Here is a 12,699-nt window from a genome sequence, read left to right as displayed (position 1 = left end):
CGCCATCCTGGCTTACTGCAACCTTCGCCTTCTGGGTTTAAGCAATTCTCCTGCCTCAGCCTCCTGAGTGGCTGGGATTACAGGCGCAGGCCACCATACCCAGCTAATTTTGTATTTTTACTAGAGGTGAGGTTTCACCATGTTGGTCAGGCTGGTCTTGAACCCCTGATCTCATGATCCACCCACCTCGGCCTCCCAAAGTGCTGGAATTACAGGCATGAGACACTGCACCTGGCATCCTTTTTTTGATATATTATTTTCTTGTCCCTATCTGGATTTAATAGGCTTTCCTTTTTTCATTTCCTCACTCTACTGATTTGAGGTATACATACGCTGCTTCTATTTGTTATTGCTTCTATTATTCTAAAGACTGCTGGTTTTTCCCTATTATGTATCCTTTCTTTCTCATATAAATAGAACCCTCAACTTTTAGCTTAGCATGTTGTTATTCAGAATAAAGACTATATTTCTGTTTGTAGAAATATACAAACCTTCTTTGTAGCTGGGTATAACCATGTGAATAAGACCTGGCCAGTGGGATATCAGCAAAAGAAAGGTATGAAACCTCTGAGTCACTAATTAAAGGGAAGAGGTTGGAATGTGAATATCAGGTGACCCAGCTTAAAACACCCAGAGGACATCGCAGAGCTGGATTGCTTATGTCTAGAAGGCTTCATGAGAAAGAAAGAAACATCAGCCTGGTTTAAGCCATTGTTATTGCAGTTCTTTCTTACAGCAGCCAAACAGTGATTTAACCAAACTGTGATTTTAAAAAATTTATCCTGATGCCAGGTGCGGTGGCTCGTGCCTGTAATCTCAGCACTTTGGGAAGCTGAGGCAGGTTGACTACAAGGTCAGGAGTTCAAGACTAGCCTGGCCAACATGGTGAAACCCTGTCTCTACTAAAAAAATACAAAAATTAGCTGCACATGGTGGCACACACCTGTAATTCCAGCTACTTGGGAGGCTGAGGCAGGAGAATTGTTTGAACTCAGGAGGCGGAGGTTGCAGTGAGCCGAAATCATGCCACTGCACTCCAGCCTGGGCGACAGAGCACGACTGTGTCTGAGATTAAATAAATAAATAATTAAATAAGTAAGTATCCTGGTTAGACTTATTCTGCTTCCTGAATCTGAGGCTTCATGTCTTTCATCGTTTGGAAACTTTTCAGCCACTATCTCTTCAAGTAATACCTTTCCTTCATTCTCTTCTCCACTTTTGGAATCTTATTTGGTAGATATAGGACCTTGTCATTCTAATATTCAGGTATCAGCTGCTGTATCTTTATTTCTGTAGGCAGCATTCTGGATGATTTCCTTAGGTCTGTCTTCCTGTCCGTTAAGTCTGTCTTCAATGGTGCCTAATCTGATGTTTAATCTATCCATTCATACATTTTAATTTCAATGAAAACATTTTCACTTCTAAAAGATCTATTTAGTTTTCAAGTCTACCCGATCTTTTTAGGTAGTGTCTTGTTCTTGTCTTATGCTTTCAATTTCTTTGTTACATCTTCAAAACTTTTGAACTCATTTATTTTATGTCCCTTGCCAACAGTTCCATTATTAGAAGTTGTTGGGGATCTAGTTCAATTGATTTTGTGTACGTGGATTCCACTCACTGTAGATTGTAAATACTAAATACTTAAGTATTTAGTCATGTTTGATTATATATTCCTCTTCATTAAGGCTTTTTTTTTTTTCTGTGCAGATCCTGTGTGATCTGAGTTGAGGTCTTATTTCTCCAGAGAGGTATTATATCCGTTTCTACCAGGCTCCCTAGGGGTATCACTGGCCCAGAACTTGGGTGTCCTAAACCACACAGGTAGTACAAATCCTAACATTAAAACAGTGTTGTCATCAGGTTCTCAGGGGAGACTTCCTCTTGTTTTTCTATCCAGAGCCTTAACTAAGTCTGAGAAGCTGTTGTCATCTCCTGTACCGGTGAATGACTTTCCTTTCTTTGTCTACCCTCTTATTGAGGGTAAGCCCTTCAATAGTCCTATTTTTTATTTTTAAATTTTGTTCACATGACACTAATCAAAAGAAGTAATAGTTTGACTTTATGTGGAAGTCTGTTTCAGCTCCACCCTCCAGCTGGCCAGTCCTCATTTCTATCCCCACGGATGTTAAAACTCTAACTTCAAACCTTACATTACTCTAGGGAGGCCAGCCACACAGCACCTGCTGCTCAGTCAGCTATCAGAGTACCAATGGCTTCTTCCTCTTCATTCTGTTACCTGAGGACTTTTCTTACTCTTTTCAGTGCTCAGCTTTGCATTCACATGAATTTTAAAAATATTTAACCCAGTATTTCCAGGTGACTCATAGCGGGGTTTTTTGTTTTAATGTCCTTATTACCAGAAACAGGAGTCTCTTCCCTCTGAGGTAGATCTCAGACTGCCTGGCTGAGTCAATCCCTACTTACCCTTTCCTTCCCTCATGTCCCTCCCACAATACCACAGCCTAAGGCAGGGTTCTTAAACTTCATAGTGTACAGAATCATTTTCTGGGAACTTGTTAAACATGCAGATTATTAGCAACCCCCAGGAGACTTTGATTGAGAGGCCTGAGGTGGAACCCAGGAATATGCATGCTTAACAAGCACTCCAGGTGGTTCTGGCAAAACGTTTATGACCATACTTTGAGAATCACCACCTGAGGTCTCCTGCCCTTTCCCAATTCATCCCTTTCTACAGGCAGCACCTGGCAGGAGCCCTGCAAGTTTGTTTTGCAAAGTCTGAGTTAGGAGACAACAATGCCAACAGACCCAACGTTTGAGAGTTCTAGTCCAGACTATTCCAGGACCACTCCCCTCAGCCACGGTGATGCCACTGATTGGTCCTGCTAGACTCCAGCTATCAGTAACACAGGCCATCCATTCAGGCTCTACTAATTGAGGCTTGGACATTATCTGGAGAAGGGTGAGCTGAATTTTCCCTTTGTACTTCTGAAAGAAGGGTTTGCTAAGCAGGTGGATATTATAAACAAAACTATACATATAACGATTTATTCATTTAATTTTATTAAGTGCAGGTCTTCACTCTCTAGATGGGTTATGCTCCAGAATGTCTCTGAAAGTTAGCAGTTTAGAATGTATCCTCCCATAGAAACACTGGGAAAGGTGGTCAGTTTCCCAGACCAGCCCACCCAAACCTGTAAAGAAAATAATCATTCCAATTTAAGACCTATTCTATGTCAGGACCTTTACATATGTGATCCAACATAATTCTCAAAATAACTCTTAGAAGTAGACATTTGTGTTTTTGCCTTAGAGGTCAAGGGACTTGCCTAGGGTCACATAGCCTGTAAGTGGCAGAGCAAAGTTAGGTCTGGCTCCACAACCTGTGTCCTTGTTACCAGGAAAGCAGACGGTCACCTTCTGTAGCTCATATATTTAACCAAGGATAAGAGGAAGGTCCTGAAACACCACCCTTCCCCACATTGAGAAAGAAATGTTAAGAGAATAACAGAACCTCTCCACTGCAGCCACAGGTGACTCTAGAAGTGATGGGGGACCCAGAAGATCGGCAGCATGTCTTTGGTGTGCCTTATGAGTGAGCAGAGCAAGGACGCAAGCAAGATCACAGCTTAGTCAACTGCTCAGAGTTTGGTATTAATCTACCTTGGGTTTCATTTTGCATGGGGGAAAAGGCATCTTACTGAAAGTTGACTTTCCCCAACTCTCCCTCTCATGCAGCCCTCCCTGCCATAAACCTCTGTCCCTCCCTGCCATAAACCTCTGCCTGCCTGTGGAGAGGCAGCTCTCTGCTCTGCGGGACTCACCTTGTCAGCCAGCAGCTCCCTTATCTTACTGGCCTGTAGTCGGAACCGGAAAAGCTGGGTTTCCAGAGCCAGGCAGCGTTTCTGCCAGTCTACGCTGGCTCGCACATCCACCTTGAGTTCTGCCATGATGGAATCAGCTTCTGGATTATTCCAGGGAGCCCTAAGAACAAGCATGCAGAAAGAGGAAAAGATAAATAAGTGTGTGAGGAAGAGTTCTGTGGGGGAAAAGAGGGGAGGGGACCGAAAGACAGAGAAAACAGGGTTGGGGAAGAGAATTGGTCACCTATCCCCAGAGCCCCATCCCTGCCTTCCTCAGCTCAGTGTGTCCTGCTCCATTGTAAGTTAGCTGAGAGCTTCAGGAAACAGCGAAACCTGAGACACCTTGAGAACCTAGTCTCATTTGGACAGAAGTGAAAAGTAGGGCTCATTTGTTTTTCGATTATCCACACAACAAATTTATCCATTAAACAGCTACTTATGTGTCTGACCCTGTGCTTGGCCCTGGAGATGCAAATGGAACTAAGAGAGTTTCCCTGTCTTTGGGTTTTTCAAGGAAATCTTAGGAAAATTTAATTACAATGTGGTTATAGTTGCCAAGTGATAGGCAGATAAATGGGAATGGGAGCTGGGAAAAGTGGGAGGGATGTGTTTAGGAAAGGCTTAAAGAGGGTAACAGATGCATCCCAGGTCACATAGTTAATTAGAGGCAGAACCCAGCTTCCCAGTTTATCTCTTATTCTACTTTATCTATATAAGATGTTAGATAGAATAAAATAGAAAGAAAATATAATGCTTTGAATGTCCTTGATAATCTTCTATTTAGATGGGAATTTCTCTGTTGTTATCATTGAATCATCCATCCCACTTTGGAATAGATCCTCACCATTTCCTTCAGGTTCAAAGACGCAAACCAAAAACTGCTAGATATTTTGCTGCAACCTCTGGAGAAAGCCACAAGTCTTTGGGCTTTCTCAAAAATGTTGTACAAATTCAGAACAAATCAAGTAAATATCTATAGTATGTCCAGTTAGGGGAATTCACCTAGATGCCTCCTGGACATATTTAGAGAAAAAAAACTGGATGGAGGATGAGAAAAGGAAGAAGGAAGCATGAGTATGCATAAGGTGTTATGATGAATGACGCTTGCCAAAAAGTATAAATTTGGTCTGTCCCAAACCATGACACATGGTCACCCTAGTAGTCAATGATTTTAAGGAATAATTTTTAATTGTTTAGGTTTTTTTTTTTTTTTTTTTTTTTTTTGAGCGGAAGTCTCACTCTGTCACCCATGCTGGAGTGAAATGGCATAATCTTGGTTCACTTCAATCTCCAACCTCTGCTTCCTGGCTTCATTCAAGTGATTCTCATGCCTCAGCCTCCTGAGTAGCTGGATTACAGGCATGTACCACCAAGACTGACTAATTTTTTGTATTTTTAGTAGAGATGGGGATTCACTATGTTGGCCAGGCTGGTCTTGAACTCCTAGCCTCAAGTGATCCACCTGCCTCAGCCTCTCAAAGTGCTGGGAATTACAGGTGTGAGCCACCACACTCAGCTGATATTTTAAAATGTTATCTGTTAGAAATGTTTGATATATAGGTGAAATGATATAATATCTGGGATTTGTTTTAAAATACTTCATGGTAAGAGGTAGGTAGGGGAGGAGATATATGAAATAGGATTCTTAAAATGCTGATAATTTTTGAAGCTGGGTGATGGGTATATGGGAGTTATTTATATGATCTCTCTACTTGAATATATGCCTGGAATTTTCCATAATAAAAATCTGTTGCTTTTTAAAATCCCCTTTTCCTTCCCCAGGAGCCACATGGCCTCAGAAAACCCAGCCACCTCCTGTACTATTGCCAGATATTACCACAGTGCGAAGTTAGCCTCTCTTTGATGGGCTAATCACCAATAGTGCTTCTCCCCTCGCATGTGACTTTTATTCATATCTTTCTCCCATCATACACTACAAGTAGCTATTGTTTACTGAGTCTTTATTGTGTGTCAGGCACGTGTGGCCTCTTTAATCCTTACAAGAACCTGTGAAACCACAGGTAGGTACTGTTGTCCACACACACAAGGACACTGAAGAACAGAGAAGCCAAATAATTTACAGATAATTGTACAGCTAGTTAGTGGTGGAGCTGGGATTCTGGTTGCAAATTCCTAGTTTGTTGGCACTGTATGCTCTTTACCCACCCCCAAAACAAAAATAATTCCAATTTCACAAAGAATGAGGTAGACTTGATAATGGCAGAAATCGTTTCCAGGATCTTTCAGAAGCCTCAGCACAAGGATGAACCTATATCCCAGATTTTCCAAGACATCTTGGGCTCAAATATTCTGAGACCATAACTTCTCTAAGCACTGACACTTACCATGTGTCCTGACTTTTCATCTAAAAAATAAGACCTGCAGAGAAAAGCCCAACAATTAAGCCACTGAGGGACCGAGTGAGCTCGGTTCTTGGCTCCTCAGAACACATGACTTCAGCGCTGCCCTCCCAGCCTGTCATCCAAACAATCCCTACATTGAGACCTCCCAGCAATCCCAACCTCAAAAGACTGGGACCAACTGGAACAGGCAGGAAGACAAAAGAAAAGAACCAAACATGACCTTCTCTGAGCTAAGATCACAGCTGAAAAGACAAAACAGAACCTTGTAAGGCTCTCCGAGAAGGCCAGGAGGCTTCATGTTTCATCTTCCCTTGCCCTTTAATGAGATTTTGCTTTTCCTTGTATAAATACGGAAAGTGGCAGATCTGAGACTAGAACCTGGGAGTCTTGCAACTCAGCTCAGGGCTAAGAAATAATAGCAAAAGCATAAAAGCAAGGGGCAGGGGAAATGTAATCCTTTTGTGTAGTTGAAAGAGTTTGATTAATATTGATTCTCTCTTACTGATGGTCAAAGCTGCTGCTCACATTCTATTGGGAGATTGAAAACCCAAATTATCAAAATCTCTAAGTACTTTGAAAAGATGTCACTGGTGTCTGCCTAGCCCTGATATCTGAGATTATACTTAGTTTAGGGAATGCTTTCCCCGATCAAGCAACTCCGTGACATCGTGGTTCTGAACTGATCAAGTGGTCTGGTTAATCCTCTCCCTGCCTTGGGGATGGAGAGAATTAACCATCGTCTCCCTGGCAAGTTGCTGAGGAGGCTGGGACTCGTGCAAGGCTTGCCTCGGCATGTGAGGAGAGCAGAGAGGTTTTGAAACAGATCAGGAGCAAGGTGGCTGCTGCCAAGCCCAAAGCCCAGAGGCCCTTCCGACAGAAGCAGGTGGTCAGAGCAACAGCTATAACATAAGGGGGGTTAAAGGAAGATACCAGTAAGCTGAGCCTCGCTTGCTAAGTCACCTTGCACTTGTACCTCCCATAAAAGTGCAGAAGGATGAGCAGAAATGAATACCTTACATTTGCAGTAGCTTGTAACCTGTCAAAGCATTGTGATGCGTGTGTTATTTCTCTCTTTATCCCTGAGATGGAGGACAAGTACAATTACTCACAATGAACAGATGAGAAAACTCATCACATCTATGACTTGCTTAGAGACTTGCGAAGAGCTAAGCAGTAGCAGAGCTGGGCCAAGAATCCTGATCTCCCAACATCTACAACGGTCCCCTCCCCATGATGATGCTTCAATAGTGGTAGCAGATATTCATACTAACAGGCTAGTATGACTATTCTAGCCTGAATATCTACCAGATATTCATACTAACAAATACAACATGAATGGCAAAAATAAATGGGGAAATGAGAGAGGGGAAGTGAGCTGGGAACAAAACTCAGCTCAATTTTTTTTTCTACTTTTATTCTAGAATGCTCTATCACACATTAGAAATAGGGAGAATAGTACAATAAGTCCTTATGTTCCCAATACCCAGCTAAAATTATGATCAGCTCTTGGCCAGTGCTGTAAAACTCGGTTTTCTTGATTCTGTTGGCACCCAGCCTGCTAAACTGCTTGGCAGGTGAGTGGAAAGATTGCCATGGTCTTGATACCTGCTTTGGCATCCCCTGAATCCTCCAACACCTGGGACTGAAATGCCACAGCAGTCAGTGGGGATATGCCTCAGAGGCAGGGGCTGGGAGCAGGATGGGTGGGAAGGTAGCACAGGGAGTCATTAGGTGGCTCCAGACTCAGAGCCTATATCAGAGAAAACACAAATTTGACCTGGGATCTCTCTGGCAAGTTTGAGGATTTGACCAGAAACTGACAAAATGCTAGGATTACTTTTTTTTTTTTTCTTTTTTTGAGACAGGGTCTTGCTCTGTTGCTCAGGCTGGAGTGCAGTGGCACAATTATGGTTCACTGAAGCCTCAACTTTCCCAAGCTCAGGTGACCCTCCCACCACAGCCTCCCAAGCAGCTGGGACTACAGATGTGCACCACCATGCTTGGCTAATTTTTGTAAAGACAGGATTTCACCATGGTGCCCAGGCTGGTCTCGAACTCCTGGGCTCAAGTGATCCACCTCCCTCAGCCTTCTGAAGTGTGTTAAGCCACTGTGCCTGGCCTAAGATTACGTCCATTTTGTTTTGAGATGAAGTCTCGCTTTGTCACCCAGGCTGGAGTGCAGTGGTGCAATCTCAGCTCACTGCAATCTCCACCTCCTAAGTTCAAACGATTCTCCTGCCTCATCCTCCTGAGTAGCTGGGAGTATAGGCCTGCACCACCACACCAGATAATTTTTATATTTTTAGTAGAGATGTGGTTTCACCATGTTGACCAGGCTGGTTGAACTCCGGGCCTTAGGTGATCCACCTGCCTCGGCCTCCCAAAGTGCTGTGATTACAGGAATGAGCCACTGCTCCCGGCCCTGAGACTAAGTTTAATTCAAACAACTTTTAAGTGATTCCTGTGTGCAAGATTGGGGACACAAAGATGAATAAAGATCTTGTGGCTTTTGAGGCTCAAGTCTACAGCCTGAATATCCTGGTAACTCCCTGCAAAGGTAGCTAATCAATACAGGAGTCTAAAAGAAAGAGGTCAGAGGTCACCACAGGCCTCAAAATAGCTCATTGCCTCTAACTTGTGGAGGACACAGGAAGAATTGGAAGGCAACCAGGCTTCTGTTATATGTACAATTTCCACTGGGCTCTCTCATGTCACCTCAGTATGGTTCATTCCCTGAGTGTGAGTACCTGTATGACTTCCACTTGTTAGTGAGGGGCTACCACCATCTCCTAAAAGTGCTCTGCCAGACGAGGCTGACTACCTGTCCATTGTGGGAAAGAAACAGCTTTGTGTCCCCTTTCTGGGGATGAGGCTGAGAGAAGGGTATGAGTGGAAACAGGGACAACTTCTTCTGATCTCAGCATTGTCATCTGATCAAGCTAACAACATGCATTTGACCAATACTGGGTGCCTGCATCACATTCCACACAATGTCAGGGGAGACAAAGACAAGGTGAGCATGTCCTAGGCCGCAGTGACCTAAATACCAAAAGAAGGGGTCAGGACAACCAGGTACAACATTCCTTGAAAACAAAAACATCAAAGAGAAACAGCTTAGTACCTAAGATCCCATGCTCTGGCACTGACAGCCCTGGGTTAAAATATGAGCTCAGGCACTAAATAATCCTGTGGCCTTAAGCCATTTGCTTAACTTCTTTGAGACTCAGTTCCATTTTGAAATTGAGGGCAGTAATATTTGAAAATGAGGACAATAACATTTGGTTGAACCACATGGAACTGTCAACATTTAACCATTTTTCAACCTTCAAAATGGCCATTTCATGTATCACATCATGCAGGGCTTTTGAGAATTAAAGGAGATATCACAAAAGCCTGGTGCACACTAAGTACTCAATAAATGACTGTTATTGTTGATATCGGCAAACAAAAGGCAAACCAATAGCATCCAGAACCTAAGAGGAGATGTGGCCCAAAGATGTGCTCACTAGGCTGAATGTGGTGGCTCATGCCTGTAATACCAGCACTTTGGGAGACCAAGGCAGATCACCTGAGGTCAGGAGTTCGAGACCAGCCTGGCCAATATGGAGAAACTAAAAATACAAAAATTAGCCAGGTGTGGTTGTGGGGGGGTGGTGGTGCCTGTAATCCCAGCTACTCAGGAGGCTGAGGCAGGAGAATTTCTTGAACCCAGAAGGTGGAGGTTGCAGTGAGCCGAGATCATGCCACTGCATTCCAGCCTGGGCGACAGAGAGAGACTCCGGCTTAAAAAAAAAAAAAAAAAAAAAAAAAAGATGTGCTCACTATCTCACTACCAGATCTAACTCTGGCGATCTGGAGGGAAGGTCATATGATTTTTTAAAGCTATTTTATTAATTTATTTTTGAACATTGAACAAAAGGGTATATAGTGCAAAGTAAGGCTTCTTCCCATGCCTGTGCTTCAGCCCTATTTCTCCCCAGAGGCAACCACTGTTACAGGTTTCTGTGAGTTCTCAGAGATATTCAGGGCATATACAAGCATTCATACATATCTGGCATACTCACACACAAATGGTTGCACACCATACACACTGTACTCAACAATATAACTTAGAGATATTCCTACATCAGTATACATATCTGCCACATTTTCCCTCCATGCTTTGTAACGGCTTTAATGTATTCTATTGTGTGGCTATTACGTGATCTTATTGAAGGAGCCCTTATTGATGGACATCTGGGTTGTTTCCAACCTTTTGCTAAAGTAAACAATGCTGCAATGAATAGTCAATGATGTACACCATTTCATATACATCAGGGTATATCTGAGGAATAAAGTCGCAGAAAACGGAATTTGGGGGTAAGTGATATACACTTTAAATTGCCAGACATTTCTCTGGATTTATTTTTTTTCTGGCAGGAATGGGAGGAACATGTTCTCCCCTATAGCTGGTGACTTCTGAAGAGGGCAGAAGAAGCTCCACATGTTTTCAGCTCAATTGTTTCAATGAGTTTGGAGACACAGGGTGCACCCCACCATTGCCCAACTCTGAGCAGGCCCCCTTGGCAGTCTGTGGGAGGATGGTAGAAGTGGACCAAACCCTACATTAGGAATTTAGGAAGCTTGGGTTTCAGTTATGTCTCTTGTAATTTTTAGCTATGTGACCGTGGGCAAGTCACAACTTTTTTTTTTTTTTTTTAAGAGACAGGATCTCACTCTGTTGCCCAGACTAAGAATGCCCCGGCAATCATAGCTCATTGAAGCCTCGAACTCCTACGCTCAAGCAATCCTTCTGCATCAGCTTCCCAAGTAGCTGGGACTGCAGGCCCACACCACCACACCCAGCTAATTTTTAAATTTTTATTTATTTGTAAACACAAGGGTCTCCCTATGTTGCCCAGGCTGGTCTCGAACTCCTGGCATCAAGCTTTCCTCCTGCCTTGGCTTCCCAAAGTGCTGGGATTACAGGCATGAGCCACCGCAACTGGCCTAAATCACAACTTTTCAGAGTCCCCGTTTCCTCCTTTGGAAAATGGGGCTAATAATACGCAGAAACACTAATACCTATGTTCCATCAAATGTTAAGAGATGGCACCAGTCCAATACACAGTGTCTGTCCATAGAAAACAGTCCAAAAAGTTTGATGGAGTAACTGATAACTCTTCCACTGAATTTTAAAAACGGTCTTTCAAGCGTTTTAGCTGAACCAAGGCTTTGTCCCGGAAGAGTTTTACGAGGTGGATTCACAGTAAAAGCTATGGAGGAGATATCCTGGCAGGCAGAAATCCCACAGGGAGAGGAGTTTCCTTCCTGAGGGTCTTCACCGCTTCTGCCACCCCCACTAAGGCCCCTGGTTCCTGGAGACCGAGTCCTCGCTAAGACTCTGTCATTCAGCGCCCAACCTGTTCTCTTTTCTGCTTGGCTGACCTGCTCCTAGCAGTCGAGCCTGAGCCATAGGGTCCCTAAGAACACCCAGAAACCACATTAGAAACAACGTAAGGTGAGGCGGGGAGGGGTGAAAGGGTGCGAGCACCGATAGCAAGGTGGCAGCCGGCACGTCCGCTCCGAGGGCCCTTTCCAGGAGCGACTGGATCGGGCCAGTCCCCAACTCCGGGTCCTCCTGGGGGAGGCTCCTCCTGGCCTTGCGGCGCGGGTCCCCAGGGTGACCCGGCTCGCCAAGCCGGACCCGCGCTCCAGCGCTCCCACCGCCAGGAGCTCGCTTCCAGGTAGGGAAGCACCTGCTCCGGACTGTCCTCCCGGCCGGAGGGGCCCTGCATGCAGTCTGACGCCCTCCCCCGCAGCACAGCCCCAGCCCACGCTCGCTGTGGGCATGCGGGTCACTTACCTCCAGCGAGCTCGCTGCCGTCCCCGCTGCGCACCGGGCACACGGGCGCCCTCCGGCCGCAGCCGCCGACCTTGCGTCGCTCTCGCCCGAGTCTCGGGCGGCCGCTGGCTCTTGGCTCCCGGGCAGCAGGGGTCGTGGGCGGCGGGGCGGGGCGAGGCTGGAGCGGGAGGGGTGCCCGCAGGCTCGCTGCACAAAGCCCGGCCGTGCCTTGCGGCGCCCCATTCAACGCTCCGCCGGGCGCCCTCCTCCCCTCGGCTCCCCGCCCGCTCCTTAAAGGCAGAGCGCTGGGCTCGGCTCTCCAGGCAGCTCGCGGAGAGGCACAGGAAATGACCTCAGCAAGCTCCAGCCTCCCACCTCTCCGCACCGCTGGGCTCGTCCCTGGGGCTGCGGCGAGGGCCGCGGGGTGCCCCAGGCGGCAGCCCGGGCCCTCTGAAGAGGCCGCACCAACTGCCGCAAGGGGCGACCAGGGCGCCCCGGAGATCTGCTCAGTCCCAAAGAGCGGGGGACCCTCGCGGGATGCGGGACAAGACCAGACCCTCTCCTCCAAAGGTTCCAGCATTTGTCTGGCCACCTGTGGGAAATGTAACGCCTGGGTATTTGGAACAGAAGTCCTTTTTTCAGTCTGGCAGATCAAACCTTATTTGAGTTGCAATTTGCAGAAGGAAAAAGA

General features: G+C 45.5%; 1 protein-coding gene across 1 annotated transcript in view; it reads right to left on the bottom strand.

Annotated features, from left to right (window-relative positions):
• The window catches only part of PLEKHH1 (pleckstrin homology, MyTH4 and FERM domain containing H1), a 56,947-nt gene extending 44,704 nt beyond the window's left edge, over window positions 1-12,243 (bottom strand). Inside the window, exons 1-2 of the mRNA XM_017500839.2 lie at window positions 12,030-12,243; window positions 3,783-3,942 (exon numbers count right to left, since the gene is read on the bottom strand). Of these exons, the coding sequence (XP_017356328.1) occupies window positions 3,783-3,908 (126 nt within the window). The 5' untranslated portion in view covers window positions 3,909-3,942; window positions 12,030-12,243. The remainder of the gene's footprint in view (window positions 1-3,782; window positions 3,943-12,029) is intronic.
• Window positions 12,244-12,699: the final 456 nt, after the last annotated feature.

This window comes from Cebus imitator, unplaced genomic scaffold (assembly GCF_001604975.1).
Source record: "Cebus imitator isolate Cc_AM_T3 unplaced genomic scaffold, Cebus_imitator-1.0 Scaffold13, whole genome shotgun sequence".
NCBI classification, from domain to species: Eukaryota; Metazoa; Chordata; class Mammalia; order Primates; family Cebidae; genus Cebus; species Cebus imitator.
This window is presented reverse-complemented; position numbering and strand designations above follow the sequence as displayed.